A 24,269-nucleotide genomic window follows, 5' to 3' on the forward strand; every position below is an offset into this window, starting at 1 on the left:
CCAGCTAAGTTACTTGTCAACAAACAGTTCCTTATTTACAGTAGACCAGTAAGTTCAGTATTGAGTCTTTTAGCTCAGTTTTTGGTCTATATCAAATTCTGGTAAATGTTCCACTGTGTTCACCAGATAGCCTCTGTGTCTGACTGACATTTGGTGCTGAGCAGGTAGCACCAGTAGGGTGACAATTGAAAGGAAAACTCAATACAAAGTGTCACCATGTGCCACTAGAACAGCTTCAGTGCTCCTTGGCACTGACTCCAAGTCTCTGAACTCTAATGGAGAGTTCAGTTTACTTTTTAACATGCATTTCAAATGTACCAGCCTTCTTTGAGGCTGTGCCCCAGCTTGGCTGCCATGTCCAAAATTTTCTACATCCGCCCCTGGTGATGGAGAGCGCTGTGGCACATCTGTCCAACATCTCCCAAAGGTTTTCACCTGGGTTGAGATCTGGTGGCTGTGATGGCCACAGCATATAATTCACACCTGTTTCATGCTCATCAAACCATTCAGTGACCCCACCTGTCCTGCAGATGGGGGCACTGCCATCCTGGAAGAGACCACTCATTTGTTTGGGTTTTTCCTTTAATAATTTGTCACCTGTCTGTACCTGCTGTGGCTGAAAACATCACTACAATAGAACCACACCGTGAAGGCCAGACGGATAAGCAGTGAGCTAAAACTGTAAAGCCGAGGGAACCTGACATTTTTCAGTCAGCATTAATCACAGAGCATTTAACCAGCTATAAACATAAACACACAGCTGTTTCACCTTAAACCTGTTAGTATTTTAAAAATAAGTGTGTATGCATTAATCTAAGAGTAGTTTACAGGTTAGCTGAGTCACTCTAGCATTTTCAAATTACAGTGGACGTTTTATTTGGAATTATGTGTTGGAGCACCAAACTGATGTCTTTAAGTTAGTTTTCTCTGTGTGTCAGGGGGAGGTGGGTCCTCCAGGAAAGCCTGGACTTGATGGAGGTCTTGGACCCCTGGGCAGCGTAGGCCCCCGAGGTATAACTGTGCAGGGCAAAGTGGTGGGTATTCTCTGCAGCCTTAAACACGTATCTGTGAATACAGTAGTTCTAACCATGGTCTATCTGTTGTCTAAGGAATTACAACTCCATTATGTTACATTTTCCTTTTAGGGTCCACCAGGTGCAAGGGGGGAAAAGGGAGATCCTGGGCACCCAGGAGTCCAGGTGAATTTAAACTGGAGTAGTAGGGTCACTAAAATTTAGAACAAGTATTTATTTCTGTGTACAACCTTATCACATCTGTTTCCTATCACGCTCTCTCCATCCACCTTGTTGTCTCTCCCCTGTAGGGTTCACCAGGCCCCCCAGGTCCAAAAGGGAAAGAAGGGAACCCAGGTCCCCAGGTGAGCGGTTTTATCCCAGCAGTAAATGTTAGCTGAGCTGAAGTAATGATTGTGTCTTCCTCTGTTTCTGTCCTCATCTCTCTGCGTTGTGTTTCACAGGGTATTAGGGGTGTCGAAGGTAACACTGGTGCACCCGGCATCACTGGACCCAGGGTAAGAATGACTTTGGTTTTCATCCCTGGATGGAATTTTGTCATGTTTGCAGTTTTGTTGCTACCGTCAAAATCTCACCTTATTTAATGAAATCTCCTGTGGCTATTTGTTGTCTTCAGAGAATGAACATTTATGGCGACACCTGGCCACTTGTCTAATAACTCTGTCAGAGCACACATTTTAAATTGACTGAGAATTGACCTTTTTCATTTTGGACATGTTACAAGTTTTCCTCTGGCACCACCCTCAGGACGAAAATGTTCAACTTATTAACAGATTTTAAAGTATGGTTCCTTTGCTTTCCACACAGCAGCAAACCTTGCATGTAGCCCAGCTGCTGGTAATGCTTTTATAATTTAGGTATGCCAAGTTTAGTCATTTCCAGGGGGTATTTGACATAGCTGATCCTCACATCTCCCTCCCAATGGAAGGTTTACAACTCTGCCTGTCTCTGCCTTGCCCTGTTCTAACACCTCACAGTATGATTCACCAGTGTGTGCTCATAATTGCCTCTGGAATAAGTCTTGTTTCTCTGTGTAGTCATTTATATATTTATACTGATCTATCTCTTTATACTGTACAGGGTTTCCAAGGAATGCCAGGACATCCAGGGTCTGCAGGGGAAAGGGGTCCCTCAGGACCTGTGGGGCCTACAGTAAGACCAGAAGAACAACATTAGTCACATCTGTCTTGACACTGAATTATTTATATTTATGCATTTATGTCTTTCACTTTACAGGGTCTGCCAGGGAGTAAAGGGGAACGGGGAGAGAAAGTGGGTTATACAGTAGCTTTACATAAAGTTGTCACCAAAATTTTCTGTGCTTTTTATGTATTAAATGTCAAACTGATACACTGGGTTTGGTGAATCTGCTGATGTTTTACAGGGGGAACCTCAGTCTATGGCTATGATTTATCAACTAGTCACACAGGCCTGTGAGCAGCTTGTGCACAGTAAGAACTCTGTTTGCAGCCTTTGAAAACAATGATTTCTGCAGTTGTCTCATGCACTATAACTTTAAAAATAAAGTCTTGATGCACATTCTCGCACTTTTCAGATGAGGTGTTAAAGCTTGACATGTTTATTAATGAGATAAGTCGTAAGCCAGCTCCTATCGAGGAGCCGGTGGGGCCCCCCGGGGAACCCGGCATACCAGGGACTAAGGGCCCACCAGGCGCCAGGGGCACCCAGGGGCATGTTGGTCCAAGGGGGAAACCTGGCAGGCCCGGTTATCCAGGAGAACAGGGTAAGACTCCATGTAGTAGCTGGCGCCAACTAAATTCTCCACTGTGTCAGCCACCTGTTGTACATAGATCTGACCTTTATACATTATGAAAATGCTGCCTTCTTCTCATTTTAGGCTCCATTATGATAATATTATAAGCTTTACACTTTGACAATTTGTATCTTTCTTCTCTGCAGGAAGGAGAGGTTTGCCCGGAGAGAAAGGTGATGCAGGGACCAATGTCCAGGGGCCCACAGGGGTCAAAGGATTTGCAGGTACCTCTCTAGGAGTCATTGGTTGTCTTATCTGTGCTGGAACATTAATGGTTTCTAGGGTTTTGTGTATGTGGAGACTAATAAATCAGATGCACAGAAAGGATGCTACAGAAATCTAAAAGCCATGCCACCCACTCTATTTTACTTTTTAACATCATAATACTGTAAATCTGGCTGTGATGCATGTCTGTCATTATGTACTGTGTGTGTCTGCAGGTCCTCCAGGTGAATCCAAGCTGGGAGCCCCAGGTTCCAAAGGAGAAGACGGCAAGCCAGGATCCCCAGGGATCCACGGCCCTCCAGGACAGCCAGGAGAGGTTGGACCACCGGGTGTGTGTGACAGCAGCGGAGGCTGCCACAGAATCCCCCAGCAAACAGGTTAGTTACTAAGACTGACACACAGGCTCGGAATATCAAGATGCAATGATCCTGGCACTGGTGTGTCCTGCAGAGAAGGTATAACCACTGGGTGGTTAAAATATATTGATACAGGTTGAATTCCAGGTTAATGACATTTTCTATGAGAAAACTGGAGTGTAAATAAAAGCAAGGCATAATGTGGTTGTGAAAGAATTATAGCATTTATTATTCTTAGATTAGTTATTGCTTTCTCTGCCTTAGAGGCAGGCAACAGTTTTTGTTATTCTGAAGATTACAAACTGTAAACACAACACTCACTTAGTATCCTCAGTCAATGTCTTATGTGTGTGCGGTGCTTGTTCTCATGGTGTTATGCTGTCTGTTCTCTATTGCTGCTTGAGGTACTGAAATTTGTTATATCAAGATATGTGTGTGGTGTTTGTTTCTCATGGTGTTATGTTGTTTGTTCTCCATTGCTGCTGAAACACTGAAATTTCCCCATTGAGGGATCAATAAAGTACCTACCTACCTACCTACCTTAATTGGAAATCTAGCAGACACGGAGCAGCATTATCATTCACTGGCCTTGTGTTTGTGTCCACCCAGTGAATGCAGCTCTACTATTCATTGTCTTTTAGCTCAGTTTTTGGCCTCCACCAAATCCTGAGGGAAATATCTGTTTTTTTAGAGGCTAAATATTTTACCTTATTCACCAGCTAGTCGCTACCTGTGTTTGTTTGTCTCTGTGAGACTGGACAAAACCAATTCATCTGAATGTCATCAAGCCAGAACAATGCCCTAAAAGATACAAAAAATACTCAAGGGGGAACTGCAAAGTCAGATGATAGATTTTTTTGGGTTTGTCACTTCAAGTGATCACTGTTACATTACTCAGTCATTTCACCTATTGATAATATGAGATGATTGATTATAGCATCTTTAAAATTAAGGCGGCTTTAATGCAGTTAATCTGAGCAGTTGAAAACGTACTTATTGGTATTATGTGGTGTTTGCTGGAAGGCAGGGAGAACATTATTTTTATAAATTTGAATAATTCCATGCTATATTAATTGCCACCTGTGGTTATATACTTTGTGTCATTAATTGATTGCCAACACAGCCAAATACAGTGTGGAGCTGGTGCACTGACTCTTTTTGTGTGTGCTCTCTTCAGAAGACCCTTATTATGGCTACCAACCTTGAGTGGATTTGAACAAGCAGGCAGCATTACTAAGGTGACTGAGGTCTGTTTGAAAAGACTGTGGTTCCTTTGGAGCCGAATGACAGGCTGAGAATGGAGCTTTAAAAAAGCTCCACTGAAGAGACTTGGTACGTTGAACTTGCCACTGACTGATGCGGAAGCTTCATGAAACATCAAAACACTAGAAGAAGGACCTCTTTCTGTCCAATGGTTACTCTGTTTTGTTATGTATAAAAAAATCAGCAAAGAAATAAATTAAGAATAAATAGAAAGCTTTCTGATGTAGAATAGTGTTGTGATGAACAGATATTATCATAAAGAAAAATATTTTCCTGCTGGGACTAGTAAAATCTCATTTTATACACTATTATTCACACTGAAACTGTGTGTTACTAATGCTAACCTTAACTGCCTCAAGGATAAGGAAAATGCATAATCCATGGTGTAAAAGCTTTTTTTTTTGTTCCATGGTATAAGTGATACTGTGAGACTGTCTGTTGTCATGAAAATTCATGTTTACATTTTCTGATTTCCTGGGGTTTGGGTAAGACGCATTACATGGTGTATGTGTTTGTTTGTGTGTGTGTGTGTGAGAGAGAGAGAGGGGGAGAGAGAAAGAGAGAGTCAGTTTTGTGTAGTTAATAAAATTTTGTTAATAAAATTCCATTAATATTTGTCTAATGATGTGTGCTGGTTATTGTTTCAAAACATCTTTGACTAGTGATATGACAGAGTAGTGCTGTGAAACACTTATCCTGATGGAGGATTAAGGGCTCACGCTTGTCCTCTCCTGAAGTGATCTTCATCAGTCTACACAGGCCCCAGAGCTGCTGTTCTTTAGCTAAACTTGACTTCAGCTTTCAGAACGAGAAAACTAACTGGCTGTCAGGAACCAATTATGAAATAGTCCTTTGTCGGAACCATGTTGAAGAGAGGAATGCTTCCTGTAGTTTGTATTTGAAGATGACACTGGAGGTTCCAGGCTGTAACCAATAAGGGAAGAACTTTGTCAGGTTAGTGTCAGTGATACGCCCATTTTCTAGTTTTGTTACAAATGTCGATACATTTTTCAAAATAAAAGCTTGTGAGGTCCTCAATGTAATGCTAATATTTATGTATAGTTGACATACTGAATGTGGCCATTTAAAAATGCAAGTGCCAATACCAAACCAATTTGCTGGTTACAGTTTTACAGTTGCAAAGAGTGGGTTGTTGCTGTCTTCTTCTTTGTGAACTATCATTAGCTTTTGTCATTATTTGTGATATTTTAGAGTACATCAGCATGAAATTCAATTTCTTTGTTCTTTTTTTTTTTTGTTTTTTGTAGTGAGAGTTTGTCATATTTGTGAATAATTCCTTTCAAGAAGGTTCACACTATATGAAAAGAAGGTGCCATTATTTTAAATAATAATGAATTGTGAATGATAAATCGTGTGTGACTGAGCAGGGCACAGACTCAGTGTTACTACAATGTTTGTATATTGTATTCTGTGGCTTATAAGGATTCATTAACATAACAATGAAGCCCTGCTCACGTACTGTAGCTATGTTGTGCAAAAAAAAATCTAATCATACCAAATTCTTTTAATTAAATACTGTTTTTAAGATATTTGTTACCAGCGCATGTGTTCCACACAGAGTTGATCTGGCCTGTCTCTTACATACCAAGTTACATCCATATGGAAGCTACAGAGATCAAAATTAAAAAATATTTTTTCCACTCGTTTCTGTAAGTTCCTAAAATGTAGCTTATGAGTCCACTTGCAGCACAAACATTTGCACTCAGTTGAAGGCACTGTCACAGATCATCCTCTTCAGCAGAGCAGCAACATAGCACCAGGCAGACCATACTGTAAGATTTGAGTCTTATAGACTCTAGTTAGTTTATCAGCTTTAGTTACTTCTCATACCTGTAGTTCCTTTTAGTTACCCTTCATAACGTTATCTTACTTCTTTATGCATATTACAGGTGTATTGATGATTGTCCAGAACTACTGAGCTTTGGTTATTTTAATACATTTGTTTCCCTTGCTTATATATCTTACAGCTGTAATGAAGCAGAATCTGATTACTTTGAATGCTGTAAGTTCTGTGTAGAGACTAGATGTCTGCATCTCTTTGTGACCAGACAGCCAATTCACATTTTAACAAAGACAAGTTGGCTTGTTTTGCACCCACACCTACATTTAACATACAAATTAGCATCACACACACAAGCCCAAGAAAATAAAATGTATTGTAAGACCTTAATTCGAGGTCAGTGGATGGAACTCCTGCGGGAGCTCTGTCTCTCTGATCCCAGCACTGTAAGGCCTACCTGTGATCAGACATTCAGTAAACTTTCTGCTGATTTTAAAGAGTCCTCTCCTGTCGTCACTTCTCGTGCTTCCAACAAAAGAATTGGGTTAATTTCTAACAAAAAGGTTAGAAGCTAACAATACTACTGGGACATCATCCCATAATTCAGTTCATATAAAAGGGCAACCAGTGTTGATAACAAAACTCTTTAGAGGCCATGGTTTCACTGCATCAAAACAGAAGGTAGAGAAGCTGGAATACCAACAGAAGGTCTTTAGGCAGCAGAGTGTCGTGAAGAGGGAAGTATAGCCAAGAGAATTGTCCTGCCCCATGTTTACTATTTATCAGACAATCAACACTATAAGCTTTGGTCTCCTATCCATCATTATATAAAAGAGTGGTTTAGAAATTGGCTGGAGACCTGGGAGGACAGTCTTCAAGACTCACCTTAAGTTCCTGAATTATAGATAACTTTGTAATGGTGTGATTATTAAAAAAAATGTAAAGGGTTTCAGGTAACAAGACTCTTTAGAGGTCATGTGTGTCCATGGTTTCCCTGTATTTTTATAACAACATCTGTCTTTAGGTCTTTGCCTCACATTGAAAACTATATGGCTCCATAGCCATCCCTGGTATGCTAGTGGTTAAGGAGCAGCACTCTTGCCACTGCAGCCCAGGTTCAAATCAGGGTTGTGTCAAGAAGGGCATCTGGTGTAAAACATGTGTCAAATGTGACAATTTGCTGTGGTGACCCCTAAAATGGGGAAAGTGACTTTCTATTTCATGTTGTTGTAATCATTAGGCTTCACTGCATTATTCATGATACAGATTCAAATTTTAAAGAAACAGAAAAATGCCTCTTTGGTCTGGCAGGCACTGCTTCAGAATTTTAGCAGACGAGCTGATTACATGTTTGAAATGAGTACTCTGTATTCAAAAAACACTTCTTACAACCTTTGCTAGGTGTCAGATGGGGCAGGCTTCCATGCCATAATTTGAAAACACAGAGAAAGGAAGCTGGAATAACAACAGAAGGCCTGTAGGCAGCAGAGTGTCAGGGAAGGGGGAGTAGAGCTCAAATAAATGTGCTATCCCATATTTACTATTTATCAGATAATGTAGAAAGTCTTTAAGCACCCTTATGGGTTTCCTTTCACAATATTTTTCTGTTCAAACATAGAAATATGGGGAACAGAAGTGACAGACTAATTTCTTACTCAGTATTGTTACTAAAAATGAGACAGGTAACAACCGGGAAATATTTAGGTGTCATGAACAGCAGACCAATGGGGTGGATGAGTCTGGGAGCAAAGCACAATAGCAGAGCTGACAAATAAGACCCTGTTATATTTGCTTGGAAATGTAGTTATTAATATTAATAATAATAATTAGTTGTACCCCTCCAACTTATATTGCTTAGATTTAAGTAAAAGATCTAAGGACTTTTTCCACAACAGTTAAATAAGTTTTAATGCCACTGGGCATTGATTTCGTTTTCAAGTGATCAGTCTAATACTTTATTTTGAAAATAAAAACAGGATGTTGTGAGGCTCTTTTTCACCTTTGCGCAGTGGAGCTAAAGTAGATTCACAGCGCCATGGCAAGCAAAAAAAGTTTGTACCCAAATCGGAATAGTGGGGACAAATATTCTGTTTTATTACCTACCTACAACGAAAGGGAAAACCTGCCTTTGATAGTGTGGCTTTTGGTGAAATATTTCGGTCAAAGGTGAGTTCAGGGAAGCTGGCGTAGCTGCCAAGCTAGCAGCTAACGTTACTGCTGTGATCAAGCCTGCCAGTGCTGAGCTGTCACTACACCAGAGGGAACAAATGACATCTCGGCTACAGTGGAAACTGGTTATGTTCTAGTTAGCCGACTTTTGTAACGTTTAATGTGCCAGTAGACTAGTGTATGTATGTGTGTCAAAAGATGTTTCATCCTTTATTTTGCATTTACAGTGGCTATAACTACGAGATTATTGTCATTGACGACGGAAGCCCAGATGGGACATTGGAGGTGGCAGAGCAGTTGCAGAAAATTTATGGAGAGGATAAAATAGTAAGTTATAAATCAGTGTTAACCCCTGCCCTTCTTTCAGAAGAACAAAATAATAATACATTTAATTTATATACAATGCTTTATGATCTCAATGTGCTTACAATGATAACAATTTTTAAAAAAGTAGTCAGACAAAACTGAACACACATACACACACACACCAATTATTTATGTAAACGCCAAAGCCCATAAACACCACCAGACCCTATGAACAGAAACCTTGGTTTCTGCCCCAGCAGGCATGCTGGCGGACCCCGCCGAGTGCTGCTCCACCCCATTGCTACAATATATTAATGGAGTTCTTTAAAATGACTTAGAGACAACAGCTGATAGTTTGGGTATGATCTTGGTAGACATCTACCATGCCTATGTAACACCTGATTCTAGTAAGTGAGTAGTGCTTGGGGTCTTTGTGCACACATTTGTTCTCTGTTCTGTGTTTCAGCTTCTACGGCCTAGAGAGAAAAAGTTGGGTCTAGGTGAGTGTGAAACTGTGTGAAAAGTGGTGTATTTGTTCTGCTAACCTTTTCCAACTTCTGATCATCTCCTGCTTCCTTCCAAAGGCACTGCCTACATCCATGGCATGAAGCATGCAACTGGGAACTTCATCATCATCATGGATGCAGATCTTTCACATCATGTGAGTGGAGCTTGTTTCATTGTGTGTAAACAGTAAGTTCACTCTCACAGGGTGTGTGACCTGTCCTGGCTTAGAAGAAGTGGATGGTCATATAGCACTTATTATCATTACTTTGCCAGTTGTGTTTTTGATTAATCCATTGATTGTTTGGTCTGTAAAATGTCTCTTCATTTTGCTTGTTTTGTGTGAAGGGCATCATCTGAAACCCTAAAGTATATTTAGGTTACTGTCACATAAAAAATAAGCAAATCTTCACATTCAGAAAGCTGGAGCCATAGTTAAAAACAGTTAAACATCAGAATAGTTGCTGAACCTAGTCAGATAATCATTTCAGCTTTAGCTAATTCTATAACTGATGTCTGAATTGCATTAAAGGTGGTGCCAAACTTGGATCTGAGGCTTGAGTTCACCTGATCTGTTTGTCTGTTTTTTTTCCAGCCCAAATTTATCCCAGAATTTATTGAGTAAGTGTCTCTTTATCTACATTTCACATCTTGTCTTTGTATTTTAATTTTTTTTTTCAGCTCATATACACAGTAAAAAATTATTTTTTTGAACATTTGAATAATATTAGTTTACAATATTTTAGCACAACTGGAAATGAAATTGTTCACATATCCTTAAGATAAAAGTTTTTTTTTTCTTGTCAGAAAGCAGAAGGAAGGTAATTATGACCTGGTATCTGGTACTCGATACCAAGGGAACGGAGGCGTGTACGGCTGGGACCTGCGCAGGAAACTCATCAGGTGACTGCAAGTCAACAACAATACAGTCTCTTAAGTTTCCACTCAGCCGTCTTGCACTGACCCTGTGATTACAACAGACAGAGATTTTTTTTTTTCTTCTGTTGCTTGTTCACAGTCGGGGAGCCAACTTTTTGACTCAAGTGTTGTTGAGACCTGGTGCTTCAGATCTCACAGGCAGCTTCAGGTAAATGGTGCACATACTGTGAAATAAGTGCCACTGACTTTTGAGAGATATGTGAATATTTTCTCACACTTGTGCTCTTTGTTGTTACTCGTGTCAGGCTGTACAAGAAGAAGGTGTTGGAGAATCTAGTCGAGCGGTGTGTGTCTAAAGGCTACGTCTTTCAGATGGAGATGATTGTCCGTGCCAGACAGCTCAACTACACAGTTGGAGAGGTGACGCCCTAATCAGTTGACTGACTGATCAATTGATCTGTTTGTTTTTTGGGGTCATTTTTTACAGGGTTCATACGGTTTTCAGATAAATTATTTCCATAACGTGGACCCTGCATTGACAATGAAGTTACCTTTTGAGTTGCAGCTTCTGATTTGGAGGAAACTTGATGATGCATGGCAAAAAGCCTTAGACACAGTTAAACCCACTTTTACATTTGTGAAACAAAAAACATTTTACTGCTTTTTCTGCATCAAGTAAACAGCCAATTTCAGATTTGTGGGGCTATGTCTAATTCAGAAAGACCTATATTAATGTTGTTGGTTAAAGAACATTACATCACTGAAGTTTATCTTAACTTTCTCCCTGAGTTCTGAATCACCAAATTCAGCAACAGTTTGCTTTTCTTCTCTTAAACCACAGGTACCCATTTCATTTGTGGATCGAGTTTATGGAGAGTCCAAACTGGGAGGAAATGAGATAGTTTCGTTTGTGAAAGGACTGCTCACACTCTTCGCCACGACATGATTACTGATGCCCTCAGTTTGGACACGCCACAGTCGTATAGTGTTCCTTTCACCCTCCAGGTTGCTGTATAAACAGAAGTTATATCAGGCTTGTAATGAGGGGGAAAGCTCTGCTTGTCTATGGTCGGACAGTGACATAACAGCAAATGACAAGGGAAATGGTCTCCCCCCCCTTCCCCCTGTTAGCAGTAAATATAAACTAACTCCCTGACAGTGGCCATCCAGAATACTGAAGAAATACAGTGCTTTACATTCCCATCATCCTCTATAAAGAATTTTGAACACAACACACAGTATCTCATCATTCACAATCCAGAAGTCACTGAACTCTGTATTAATACAGTTGTCAGAAGGGTTTATAGTGTGTGACTAACTGCTACACTTGAGATTGTTTGTATGACATTAAACTGTTTGTATTGCCAGCTCTGGTTTTCTTGTCCTTTTTTGTATAGAGTCTAAACCTAAACTGAGTTGCAGAGAGCAACCAGCTTTTCTGAATGATATTCACTGATCAAAGGTAAACCTGAAACAAGTGTCAGGTAACAGACAGGTCAACAGTGAAAAGAAAAGATTTTAACCTTCAACCACGTGCAAGAAAAACCTTTAGTCCATCCTGGATGATGATAATGTCTACCACTCATGTAACTTATCAGAATTACAGTCAAAAGTCCTGGCTCCCCAGAGGCTTGCCCACCAGCAAAAGAAGATGTGTAGTGGAACGTGGAAGTCAAAGCCATTCCTGACTTATAACAGCAGTCTGACAGAAAAAATGAACTCAGGGTCCAGCTACTAGCTTTGTTTGGAGCTGTTAACATCTCCTGGTCTTTCCCAGTGTACGATGCTGAGACGGCAGTAGTCAACAGATACCAGCTTTTACATCTCTGACACAACACTAATGGAAATGTCAGGGGTCACAACAGGATGAATATAAAGAAAAAATATATAAATCGTATAGATATTTAACATCCCACTTTTATTCTTACACTAATTAAAGTGTCAGGGCTGGATTATCAGGTGGATCACTTCGCCATGGTCTCAGACCACCGGAGGCCCCAAATGCTCTAGGACTAGTCTGTTTTGTTCTTGTGCATCTATTTATTTGGAAATTTGTTATGGAATACAAATCATGAAAACACCATCTGATGAATCAAGAGTTGCATATCAGCAAGGTAGTATTCTGGCATTATACAAGATTCGTTAAGTGGCAGGAATGGGGTGGCTCACTTTGATGATGATAATGATGGGAGTGGGGGTAGAAGGGTAAGAATTAACCCCATCTGACGAAGACATTTTACCATAGGTTAAAGGCAGTGTCAAAGGGTATTAAGTGCGGATATTTACAGTGGTGTTCCCTGGGAAGCCTTTCACCAGGCACTGTACTGGAAAGTAGTCCCGGTCGGTTTGGTACAACCGGGCAGATACTACACAACTCAGTACAGCGCCACCCCAGCTGAGTGCTGAGGCACTGTCCGTCCGACCCTCCGCAGTGAAGGGGTAACGCCAGATGTATCCTGACCGCGGAGCAACCCGCTTCAGAAGGACGCCCGCTGTCGGCCAGATCACGCAACTACTGCGCCTGGTTGTTTACCCCACAGGGAAAGGCTGCAGACTGTGAGGGGCGAGATGAGCATTTTTGGACAAACATTTGCTTAATTGATCAAATTGATTGACAAACCAATTAGGAGTTTTAATGAGCTGGACTCGCAAGGATCTCACAATGAGATTATTTATGTTAATCAAGTAGATGTCACTTCCGCCCCTTTTATTTGCGCCATTTTGGATAGGGCAGTTTCTAGGCTGGATGTGTATTGTCCGTCAGAGAATGGGAAAAGCGTTATCGGCTGCCAAGCAATCATAGGCAGACCTAGGCAATATATCTGAAAGAGCGGGGACGCCGGTAGTTGTTTGCGAAAGGGGGCATGTGTCCGCCCTCACTGTTCCAGGGCATGGAGGCTTTAATTGTCTCATGAGGCTCCGAGGCTTTCTGTTCCCGTTTGCCGATCAGAGCAAGGAGGATAGCCCTCGTTGTAGCGAGGGACAGTCGTGTTTGGAGGGTAGACAGACGGCCGGGTGGCTGATTCCCTCCCACGAAGCTAGTTGTCACCTGGAAGGATATCACCGAGCTGTCTACAAGAAGTGAAAGTGTCTGTACATCACCTCAGTCATCCTGAGGAGACACATTTCACTCAGACGGGAGCACTGCATGTGAAAGCAGGTAAACTTGGCTGTCATAATGTTGTACATAATAACCCTTAACTGGGATAGTTTGCTTGTTAGCTGTGGCTACCTGCGGTGATGCGGTGAACTACAGCTAAGGTAACTTGGCTGTCGATCTAGCTAACGTTAGTCAGGTGGATTCAACATAACCGCAAGTTGAATGACTTCTCCGATAGGTTTGTTTGCAATAACCTAGATAAACGCAGACGAATGTGATCTGTGGAAAAGTAAGGAGAGACACAACAGTGTTAGTTTTTGAATAGCTCGTGTTGTTGGTGCGAGTTGGCCTAGCTTAGCATGCTAACTTAGCGCGGTGTGCCCCCTTTGTCAGTGGTAGCAGCTCCCTGCCAAAGCTATCGATCTGGGGACTGCCGGCTCCTGATCAGATATTAGATGAACTGACAAGAGCGTTACCACACCGCACCACCAGTTTTGAACGAGAGAAATTTTGCGAATATTGGAAGTACCTGCATTACTGTACTGAGTTATGAATTGGGAATACACGAAATTAATATATAATCACAGTCACATTGTGGCATGGAGTTCATTTAACAGTTTGTTTAATTAACCTTTGCAAGTTTTTCTTTATATAGCCAAACCCTCAAAGATGATCAGGGTTCAGCCAGGTGACAACCATGGTTGTGATGCACTCATACCTCGTGTTTGATCCAGTGGAAAGAGGGGGTGGAGGGCTGTCACCTGATCAGGACAGGTCAGGTGATGATCATGGTCACTAGCATCAACCACATACTCACACATGTACACAGCCCTCCACCTTTTTATTAAGGGCTGCATACTGGTGTTCAGCCCAGTGGCACAGTTATCCTGTGCATTTTAAGCACAAATTATTTTTGGGATGTTGGTGAGTGTGGATGTCACCCGAAGCTTCTCCCCTCTGTAAGCATATGGAGGAGTGTAAACGGCAGTAGTGGAGGACTGAGTGAGTGTGAGGAGGTCTGTGTCTGAAGGTTTGTGAGCCTTGTTTCTTTCTCACACTACAGTAGAAGGGGGAGACCTGCTTTCTGCCAGCAGCCCTCAGCAGAGCAGAGCAGCCTCCTCTCGCCTCACCTCCCTCTCCTCTTGCTTCTCTCCCTCCCTTCCCTCCTGCTCAGCTCTCTGCTTGGCTTTTCTCCCTCTCCTTTTCCTCCCACCCCCTCCCTGTTTGTGCCTATCCATCGCCCCCTCTTTCTCTCACCCTCATCCATTTTCTCTCTCCCCCCTAAGCCTCTTCCCCTCCTCCCTCACCCTCCTTCTCCTCTGGGCCTGACCGACCTCCCTGCCTCCCCACCCCCTTCCACTTCCGTAGCTCACTCTGTCCTCTCCTTTCCTCTCATCACTCCCCCACACTCCTTCTACCCTCACTTGCTTACTTGCTCCTCCTCCCTCTCACTCCCTCCTCTTCCTCACCCCCACCTCATCCTCTCTCTTGCTCCTTCTGTCCCTCCCCTTCCTCCCTCCTTCCCTCCTCCTCCCTTCCCCCTCCACAAAATGCCGCTCAGTTGAGTTTACTACTTGAGACCTAAACCTGTCCTGAACAAAACAATCCCATCTGGGCTTTTCACAAGGATGAAATTGCAAGGAATGTTATATTTTTTTTGTAAATAAATTTGGATTCTACAAGTAATGGGAGGAAGCAGGGAGGAGAGACAGAGAGAGGAAGTGGGCAGGAGTATATGTCTCGTTGCATATTTCTGGATGTGAGACAGACAGGCAGAGCAGCAGAAGTGTCTCCAGTTCTCTCGGCTCGCTTCTAAGCCGACAGTTGGTGGAACTACACACACATGGTTCCACCTCTTTGTTTTGGCCTTTCTAGGAGGGAAAAAGGCTGAAGTGTTGTTTGGGACTGTGCTGTTTGTTGTCACTGAACTGCCTCGGTGACCTTTGACCTCACAGTAATCAGCCATGGGTTGAATAGAGACATTGGGCCAGCCACTTCAGACGGTGAATTAAACAGGCTTTTTTCTTCTGGCAAGTGGCTTTACTAATGCCGAACATGGTGTTACTGATAATAACACAACGTATGGATGGATGGCGCATCAGCTGTGTTTTGAATTGAACCAGTGGGTCTGTTTTTCTGCGAGCAACGTGTCTTTCTGCTCCATACAGCTAAATGAGGCTTTGCCAGGTCAAAGCAGAGCAGAGCACTGGCCTGCATCTTCACAGATTAAGTTGCCCTGCAATGTAAAGCCAAATGTTTTAAAATAATTTAAAACCTGGATTGTTTACATCTTTGTTACAAGCCAGGCATCTCTTATACCCTGCCTTTACTGGCACATTGCTGTGTATCCTCAGCGCCCAATTATGTAAAGGTGTGTTGAGCTATGACTTGTATATCTTACCACACCATGTCAGCCAATAGTGGAAAAACCATTGGCAGGAATGTGTATCACCTCACCTATGTGCATGTGCATGCACATGGACAAAATAACCAAACTGTGGACCATGCTCCATGGGGTTACTAGAGGTCAGAAACGCCATAGTGTACCTTCACTGTCAGGGTCCTGGTATTGTTCATGCTGGCTCGCTGTCACACTGTCAAAGCTTACGGAGGCACTTGAATTGAACAGCCATTATAAATGTCATTACTAACACCTGTGCTCTTCCTGCCATGACAAGTCAGAATGTGTGCTGTGACGAACTTATGGTAGTACGTTTCTCTCCATGTACCTTTCAAAATAAGGCTGCCTTCAGACCAGTTTGAGCTTTGGGTAAAAAAGACAACACCCTTCTCATGTATGTGAATGGAGGCAGTCAATCAGCACAGCAGTGGTGCAACAACAGAGGGCTGTGGGAAAACACGCTGCTCAAAACATTGAACCAGGCTCAATCAAATCCATGTAAGCATCCAGTTCTGGCAAATTATTTAACCAGAAATACTTTATAATGAAAAGGTTTTTTTCGGCTGTTTGACTCATGATTGTCACAAGTTAAAAAGTTGCTGCTATGATAATATTGCAGAGCTGTGATCTTCAGTGTGTGAGCATTACAAACCGTTGTGCAGTCTTTTGTCACCTAATAAATCTTCATTCACAATCTGTTGCTCAAACTGGACTTCTGCATTGTTTTTCTATTGTCTCAGTGGAACCCACATGTCTCCTGTGCTGTTTTAACAGAGGATTGTTTTAGCCTGCGTCCCTGCTCTGTGGACTGTTCACCTGTATAAATCTGACCCCTACACCCACTGATCACATGCTGTATGTGTTTGTTTGGTGCAGGTGGACAGAATGTTCCAGCTCCCTGTCAATAACCTGGCCAGTCTGAGGAAAGCCAGGAAAAATGTCAAGAAGGTTCTGGGAGACATCGGCTTGGAGTTCTGTAGAGATCACTTAGTGGTGAGCACGTCTAGGTTTCAGTGTTTTTCTGATTACTGTGCATTCTACTGTACCTTTCGTATTAACTTTACCTTAAAAACAATTGTGTATTTTCCACTTTCTCATGATTGATTGTCTTCACTTAATTTTACCTGTTTGTAAATTCAGTTTATGTCCAAGTAATTTATTAAGAAGTTTCTTGGAAAGAACCATATAATTTGGAGCCAGTTGTAGGTCAGATCAGAGTGATCATTTGGTACACTTATTTTCTAAGATAGCACAAACTTGCAGCCGTTATTCAGAAGAGAAAGTGAGCTGCACATGCAAAAATGTGTCAACCGTGTGAAAAATGACATTTAAAATAATTAATGAATTAGTAAATATTAACTGGGGTTTAAACTGAGCAATTTCTTTCATCAGAATTCATCTGGAAGTTGGTAATAAAGTAAAACTAATTCAATTTTTCTGTAATTAGTACCCAGCTACACTACATACCAGCTGTGCACACAGGTACTGTACCTTATCATCTGATATATCTCCCTTAATGGAGGCTGAGGATGCTCCTCAGGCTTAAAAGGAAAAACCAGAGGTATCACATAATTCAGCCTCCAGTCCTCTGGATTTTATAAGCACAGACCTGAAGAATTATACAGATTTGGTCAGGTTAGATGAGGTGTCTGACTGTCTTTAGGCGACTACCTGAATGATGTCACACATTCACATCTGACAGATTTCAGTAACAGATGGGCACGAGAACTCCGATCTAGAATCTATACTCCTCAGTAAGTGTATATGAAGACCATAAGTAAAAACAATGACTTGCTTTCCAGCCCCAACATATAGTAAACGTATGTTCCAGAGGACAATAAAAGGCTGGATACAGAGTGCTCATTTCATCCTGGTGAAGTATTTCTGAATAACAAAATAAATATTCTCTCAGATTTTTGTATTGTGCTTCATCTAATCAGCATTTGTTCGACACTGAGGACAGCAGATGCAGATTTTGGATTCATGAACGTCAACAAATCTGTTTCCTACAGTTACCCAGAAGCCCCCTTTTATGTTTCCACATAAGCATATATCATGGCTGTACTTGAAATACTCTCCTCACTAATTGTGCCTTTGCTTCATCATCAAGTTTTAATGTTAATTTCTTTGTTATTTAGGACTACAAAGACTTTACTCCACCAGAGGTTTATATAAAACACACAACGTGGGAAGATGTGTGCATGTGGGAACCATCACATACCAAAGTTCAGGTATGTCGTACACACATTTGTTCTGTCACATACACACAGGTGACAAATGAAAGGAAAACTTTGAATAAGTGAGTGGTCTCTTCATTGAGGACAGTGTCCCCATCCATGGGACACGAGGGGTGACTGACTGGTTTGATGAGTATGAAAATGATGTGAATCAGATGCTATGACCTTCGCAGCTACCAGATCTCAACCCAGTTGAACACTTATGGGAGATGTCAGAGCAATGTGTTAGCATCTCCACCACCACCAAAACACCACATGAAGGAAATATCTTTTGGGAGAATGGAGGTATTATGTTGAATACAAACAGAGGCAAAATTATATTAATAGGCTATATCAGTCAGCAGTTGATACATTTATTTTTTTTAATTAAAATTTAAAAGCCACAATACAACTTATGAAGTATGATTGTAAAATTCAGGGACAAACAAAAATGAATTGGAATGGCTAAAAGCTCCTCCTGAGACTCCTCACTCCCTGTCACAATCACCTCCTTCTTTGCAAGGTCCCTGAAGTCTGGTCTCGTGCCCTGTCTGTGCGACGCATGCACACACACAGGGACACACTGTTTCTTGGTGGAGGTTGTTATGGCCAGACAATTGGCTAGATGGACTTGGACAGCAAACCATGTCTCCACCAAAACCATTTCAGCAGTGTTTTTAAGATGCATGTGTAACCGATAGGCTCCTTCCTACTTTATCTTTATCTTAATCAGTTCAGCTGACTACACTGCCCATTTTTCGGCTCGTGTGTCACCTATGCTGCAACCTAAAGCCTATTTTTATGTTTGTCTCAGAAAGTTAGGCAGAGTAGGAGTGGGTCCTCACAGAATACAGGTGTGTGCGTGTCAAACTCTTGCACACACAGAAGCAGGGTGCCTACTGGAAGGACTATCAATACTGTTTGTGCTACACATTTACCTGCCAGTGTGGTGGGTAGTCTTCTGAGATTTATTCACCAAATGAACAATCTAGCCACAATGGCACTTGGCTGGTGTTAATTTTACACCCTGAAAGTGAATCGTATGCTGTAGCCTTCACAGTCACCAGATCTCAACCCAGTTGAACACCTATGGGAGATGTTGAAGTGTCGTATTGGACAGCGTCTCCACCACCATCATCCAAACACCACATGAGGAAATATCTTTTAGAAGAATGGTGTTCATCCCTGGAGCTGTTCTGGTGGCATGTGATGACGCTTTATGTGGTTGTTTTCTTTCATTTGTCACCTGTTTGTAAATATCCTGCACCTTGGCAACACTGATACTTGAATCTATTGTTTTGTTTAGCCAAACATCAGAAAATAAGTGTAAAGGTACAATACAATTGTTTTGTTTCTCTCAGACAAAGAACTAGTAAATTCCAACCCTCTTCCCACCTCTGTGTCTCCAGGACTACAGATCGAAGCCGTTCTGCTGCTCAGGCTGCCTCTTCTCATCCAAGTACTTCTCTGCGTACAAGAGTCACTTCCGCAATGTCCACAGTGAGGACTTTGAGAACAACATTCTGCTCAACTGTCCCTATTGTACTTACAATGGTAACAAAAAGACTCTGGAAACCCACATCAAACTCTTCCACATGCCTAACAACACTGTGCGAAAGGGCCCGGGTGGGATGGTGGCAGGAGCTGGTGGGATCATGATGAGGGATGGGGTGCTGAAGAGGACCGGGGACAGTGTGGAACAGGCGGTGTACTATTGTAAGAAGTGCACCTACAGGGACCCTTTGTACAATGTAGTGCGAAAGCACATCTACCGGGAACACTTCCAGCAAGTAGCCCAGCCCTATATAGTGAAGCCAGGACAGAAGGCGAATGCACAGAATGGTGGCACAGGGAATACAGACAGTAGTAACACAAACCATGTTAACGGCAACCAGATCCACTGCAAGAAGTGCTTGTTTGTTCCGAGGACCTACGAGGCACTTGTTCAGCATGTCATTGAGGACCACGAGAAGATTGGCTACCAGGTGACTGCCATGATTGGCCACACTAGTGTCATAGTCCCCCGTCCCAAACCCATAATCATGATCCCCGCCAAAACCCAAGGAGACAAGACCATCATTGGGATGGGCCCTAAAGGTGCAGTAATGGCCACTACCAGGTCTCCTGGCTCACAGCAGTTGGGCCGAGATATCATTGCATTAAAGACGGGCTTCAACTCTCACAGTCTTCTATCTGGGATAAGACATGATGCAATAGGATTAAAAGCGGTGACTACTCAGCCGTTCTCTATTGGTAGCCAGCAGGTGAGGGTTACTTTACCAGGGAATGCCCAGGTTTCTGTACCCCAGCAGTCGCATGCAGCAAAGCAGCTTATTTCTGGTGGTGGCCTGCGAAGCCCAGTGGTGGCTAGTGCCTCTTCCTCACTCAGATCCAACCCCCTGGGTTCACGTGTCCAGGCGGCAGCTACTACTGTAGCTTCTGTCACGGCCAAGAAAAGTGGTCCTTCAGTCCTTGGCACATCCTACACTCAGAAGTGGAAAATCTGCACCATCTGCAACGAGCTCTTCCCAGAGAACGTGTACAGTTCTCATTTTGAAAAAGAGCACAAAGCGGAGAAGGTGCCTGCTGTAGCCAACTACATCATGAAGATCCACAATTTCACCAGCAAGTGTCTCTACTGCAACCGATATCTCCCTAGTGACACATTGTTAAACCACATGTTGATCCATGGTCTGTCTTGCCCTCATTGCCGTGCAACTTTCAATGACGTTGAAAAGATGGTGGCCCACATGCGGCTGTCGCACCCAGTTGAGAGTGTTGGCCCACGCACAGACTCTCCCTTGACCTTTGACCTCACCCTGCAGCAGGGTAATCCCAAGAATGTTCAGTTGATTGTCACTACCTACAACATGAGAGATGCTCCAGAGGAGTCTGTGGCGTTTCACGCTCAAAACAACACCTCTGTTTCATCAGCATTGTCTGCCTCCCTAATGGCAGGCAAGAGGCTAATGCCTCAGCACCCACCCAGAACACCTTCTGGGGCCGCTGACAGTGCACCAATCAAGAGTCCCCTACAGGCATCTGTGCCATACAAAAGAGATGTGGGCAAGACGCTGTGTCCTCTTTGTTTTTCTATCCTTAAAGGTCCGATCTCAGACTCTCTGGCCCACCACCTGAGAGAGAGGCACCAAGTAATCCAGACAGTCCACCCTGTAGAAAAGAAACTGACCTACAAGTGTATTCACTGCCTGGGAGTTTATACTAGTAACATGACTGCTTGGGCAGGACAGCCGGGCAGCTCACCCTTCTCGGGGCAGCCAGGTCCAGAGCAGCGCTCTCAAGCGGGCCAGCTTTGATAGCTCTGACAGTAGTGCACCAAAGCGAAGGAGGCCAGGACCTCCTGGTGAAAAGGCCCACCCACAGGATATCAACGGCCCATCTACGTTTGTTGAAAATCCTGATGAACCTGTAGTTCTGGCTCTTGACCCTAAAGGACACGAAAATGAGTCATACGAGTCCAGGAAGGCATTTCTAACACAGTATTTCAATCGAGCACCATATCCCACACAACGAGAGGTGGAGAAGCTGGCCGCCAGTCTGTGGCTGTGGAAGTCAGACATCTCCAGTCACTTTGTCAACAGAAGATGGAAATGCATACAGGAGTGTGAAACCCAGAATGCTAGCGTGTTGCTCGGGTTCAGCATGCACAAGCTCAGCAACGTCAAGCACGAGCTGGCGTTCCAACAGGACGGGGTGTACGAAGGCAGAAGTAGTAAGAGGCGGACGTCTAGGACACGAATGGGGGTGTCAGAGCAGGCTCTCCTGAGACATAGGGAGCGTATAGCTGCTAATGGTGGCATGGTCTCACCTCCAAAGGAAAAGCCAGTTGGAGCTGTAGAAGGTAGTAAAGCAACATCATCTGCCCACAAACCCAACAGTGCCAGCAGAGACCAAACCAGGACAATCAACAGCACCTTACCGCAGAAAATGCCTCTGGACCTTTCTGAGCCCATTGCCATAGACTCTGATAGTGATGAGGAAGAGCAGCAGAAAAATAACAGGGAGCGAGAGGGAGAGGTGCATCTCCATGGTGACGACCAGCTCACTGGAGCCGAGAAGAAAATGGAGCTGAGGACAGGAGCCAAGATTGTCTCGGATCTAGATGATATGTCAGACGACGATGAAGAAGAAGATGATGATGATGATGATGATGAAGATGACGACGATGAGGACGAAGGGACACATGTAGAGAATGGCTTTGGGCCCACAGAGGGCTCAGGAAGACAGGCTGCTAAAGGGAGAGATGCTCTACCCATCATTATTCCCAAGTTTGTACCATCATCTGCAAGAAGCGGCAGAGATGGGGCTCAGCTGGGCAAACAGCAAGTGTGACTGGTAAACTCAAAAGGACTCCCACCATCAGAGGGACACTTAAGGTTTGATCCACACCAACAAATCTGCCTCGCATGGACTGAAGGACACTGTTACACTGGGCGTCTGTGAAAATGCCAGTAATAAAGAGAGAAATCTCCTTGGGTGAAAACTCTAAACAAGCCATTCAATGACATTTAAAGCCAGGACTCGATGAGCAGCTGGGATTGATGTAAAGTTTTGTTTTATGTTTCCCCCCAGAGTGGGAGGGAAAGTGCAGCCATGAACAATGAAGTTAAACCAAACAAACAGAAAAAGGTTTTTGCCTTCAGTATACTTTATTACATTGAGAGAAGGGGATTAAAAAAAATTGATTTAGCCACTGAACTTGTAAGTGTGGCTTAAAATATTGAGTTGTTGTGAGGTAAAGCTGTTGGGCTGACCAGATATTCCATCATTTTTCATGTAGTAATACTGAGATAGTGTAAATTTGTACAGTCTTTTAGACCTGTTTGGACAGATGTTGCTGTACATGTACCCTTAAATATTTGCTATTACCTGTGTGTAAAGTAGACTCATATGATCTGCACCCATATGCTTAACGATATGTGTCGCTTTAGTGGCTGGTATTTTCTTATACGTTTATTTTAAAAAAAAGACTTTTTTGTAAACTACCTATAAATAACAATTGATTTGTTTTTGCTATTAATTTGATCTGAATTTTTTATTTTATCCATTAATTTTGCTCTGACAGAATAGTGGCACCAAGCTAATCTTATCTTGTGGTATAAAGGAGCATTTCATCAACTTTTTGCAGCCTTGTGCACATTCGCCTTGACTGTACTGTACTTGCTTTCTGTTTAACTTAATGTTTCTCTGCACCACAAACCTGGATAGTAGCCACCATACTGATGTCCACAAAAGTGAATGCATTTTTTTTTTTCAAGCCAGAAAGTTGTGTTCAGTGTGTTCTTTGAATTGTGTGTATTTGTTCCATGTTTTAATTTTTCACTTAAGCATTTATAAACAATAAAGTTCTGCAATTGTGCTTCTTACAGGACTAATGGCCGTGCTGGCTTCATTGTTCAAAGTAAGGAACAGAGCGATTTTGATGTACAGCAGTAGTTAACAAAAACATTATTTCTTTTACATTGAGTATTTAAAATCTGCTTCTGTCTGCATCTGTACTTGAATTTTCATCTTGCAATATTTATGGTAAAACTATCACATTCAAAACTCAGGGTCCCATAGCAAAACTTTATATAAACAAGTGGTTTAACATCCTGTTATAGAGTGTTCATGCAAGTTGACAGTACAACAATGAATGATTTGCCCTGTTTTTGGTCAAAATGGGACATTAGTTCCTCCTCAATGGAGGCTAAAGGTTTACAGTCCAAAGTGCACCCGTGGTGAATTGATTACTGTAGTGCAGTGGTCTTCATCCAGTCAGCGGGGACCATACCCCAACCAAGCCCCTGCAAGACCCATCAGTTACCGAGGGCTCAGGCCAGGTTTGGACAGAAATTTAAAAATTATATTCAAATCCAGGTCAGGTTTGGACACGTACAGTGGGTACGGAAAGTATTCAGACCCCCTTAAATTTTTCACTCTTTGTTATATTGCAGCCATATGCTAAAATCATTTAAGTTCATTTTTTTCCTCATTAATGTACACACAGCACCCCATATTGACAGAAAAACACAGAATTTTTGACATTTTTGCAGATTTATTAAAAAAGAAAAACTGAAATATCACATGGTCATAAGTATTCAGACCCTTTGCTGTGACACTCATATATTTAACTTAGGCTCTGTCCATTTCATCTGATCATCCCTGAGATGGTTCTACACCTTCATTTGAGTCCAACTGTGTTTGATTATACTGATTGGATGTGATTAGGAAAGCCACA

General features: G+C 42.5%; 3 protein-coding genes across 3 annotated transcripts in view; all 3 read left to right on the forward strand.

Moving 5' to 3' along the window:
- Window positions 1–5,209, forward strand: part of LOC109974132 (collagen alpha-1(XX) chain-like) — a 34,332-nt gene extending 29,123 nt beyond the window's left edge. The window contains 11 exon segments of the mRNA XM_020624164.1: window positions 939–1,034; window positions 1,146–1,199; window positions 1,325–1,378; window positions 1,478–1,531; window positions 2,115–2,186; window positions 2,271–2,306; window positions 2,419–2,485; window positions 2,590–2,778; window positions 2,955–3,032; window positions 3,249–3,410; window positions 4,567–5,209. Coding sequence (XP_020479820.1) covers window positions 939–1,034; window positions 1,146–1,199; window positions 1,325–1,378; window positions 1,478–1,531; window positions 2,115–2,186; window positions 2,271–2,306; window positions 2,419–2,485; window positions 2,590–2,778; window positions 2,955–3,032; window positions 3,249–3,410; window positions 4,567–4,595 — 891 coding nt within the window. The 3' untranslated portion in view covers window positions 4,596–5,209.
- A 3,225-nt stretch (window positions 5,210–8,434) lies between these two features.
- dpm1 (dolichyl-phosphate mannosyltransferase subunit 1, catalytic) lies at window positions 8,435–11,674 on the forward strand. Its single transcript, XM_020624159.1, has 9 exons — window positions 8,435–8,619; window positions 8,850–8,949; window positions 9,395–9,428; window positions 9,513–9,589; window positions 10,028–10,053; window positions 10,240–10,335; window positions 10,451–10,519; window positions 10,617–10,731; window positions 11,153–11,674. Exons 1-9 carry the CDS (start codon window positions 8,489–8,491, stop codon window positions 11,255–11,257), a joined length of 753 nt encoding a protein of 250 aa, XP_020479815.1. The 5' UTR covers window positions 8,435–8,488; the 3' UTR covers window positions 11,258–11,674.
- Window positions 11,675–12,786: 1,112 nt separating this feature from the next.
- Window positions 12,787–23,504, forward strand: adnpb (activity-dependent neuroprotector homeobox b). Its single transcript, XM_020624163.1, is given in 6 exon segments — window positions 12,787–13,471; window positions 16,154–16,310; window positions 16,689–16,805; window positions 17,951–18,043; window positions 19,438–21,266; window positions 21,268–23,504. Coding segments are annotated over 4 exon segments (3,144 nt in total). The 5' UTR covers window positions 12,787–13,471; window positions 16,154–16,310; window positions 16,689–16,697; the 3' UTR covers window positions 22,382–23,504.
- The last annotated feature ends 765 nt before the right edge of the window (window positions 23,505–24,269 follow it).

Source organism: Monopterus albus, unplaced genomic scaffold (genome assembly GCF_001952655.1).
Source record: "Monopterus albus unplaced genomic scaffold, M_albus_1.0 scaffold321.1, whole genome shotgun sequence".
Taxonomy (NCBI): domain Eukaryota; kingdom Metazoa; phylum Chordata; class Actinopteri; order Synbranchiformes; family Synbranchidae; genus Monopterus; species Monopterus albus.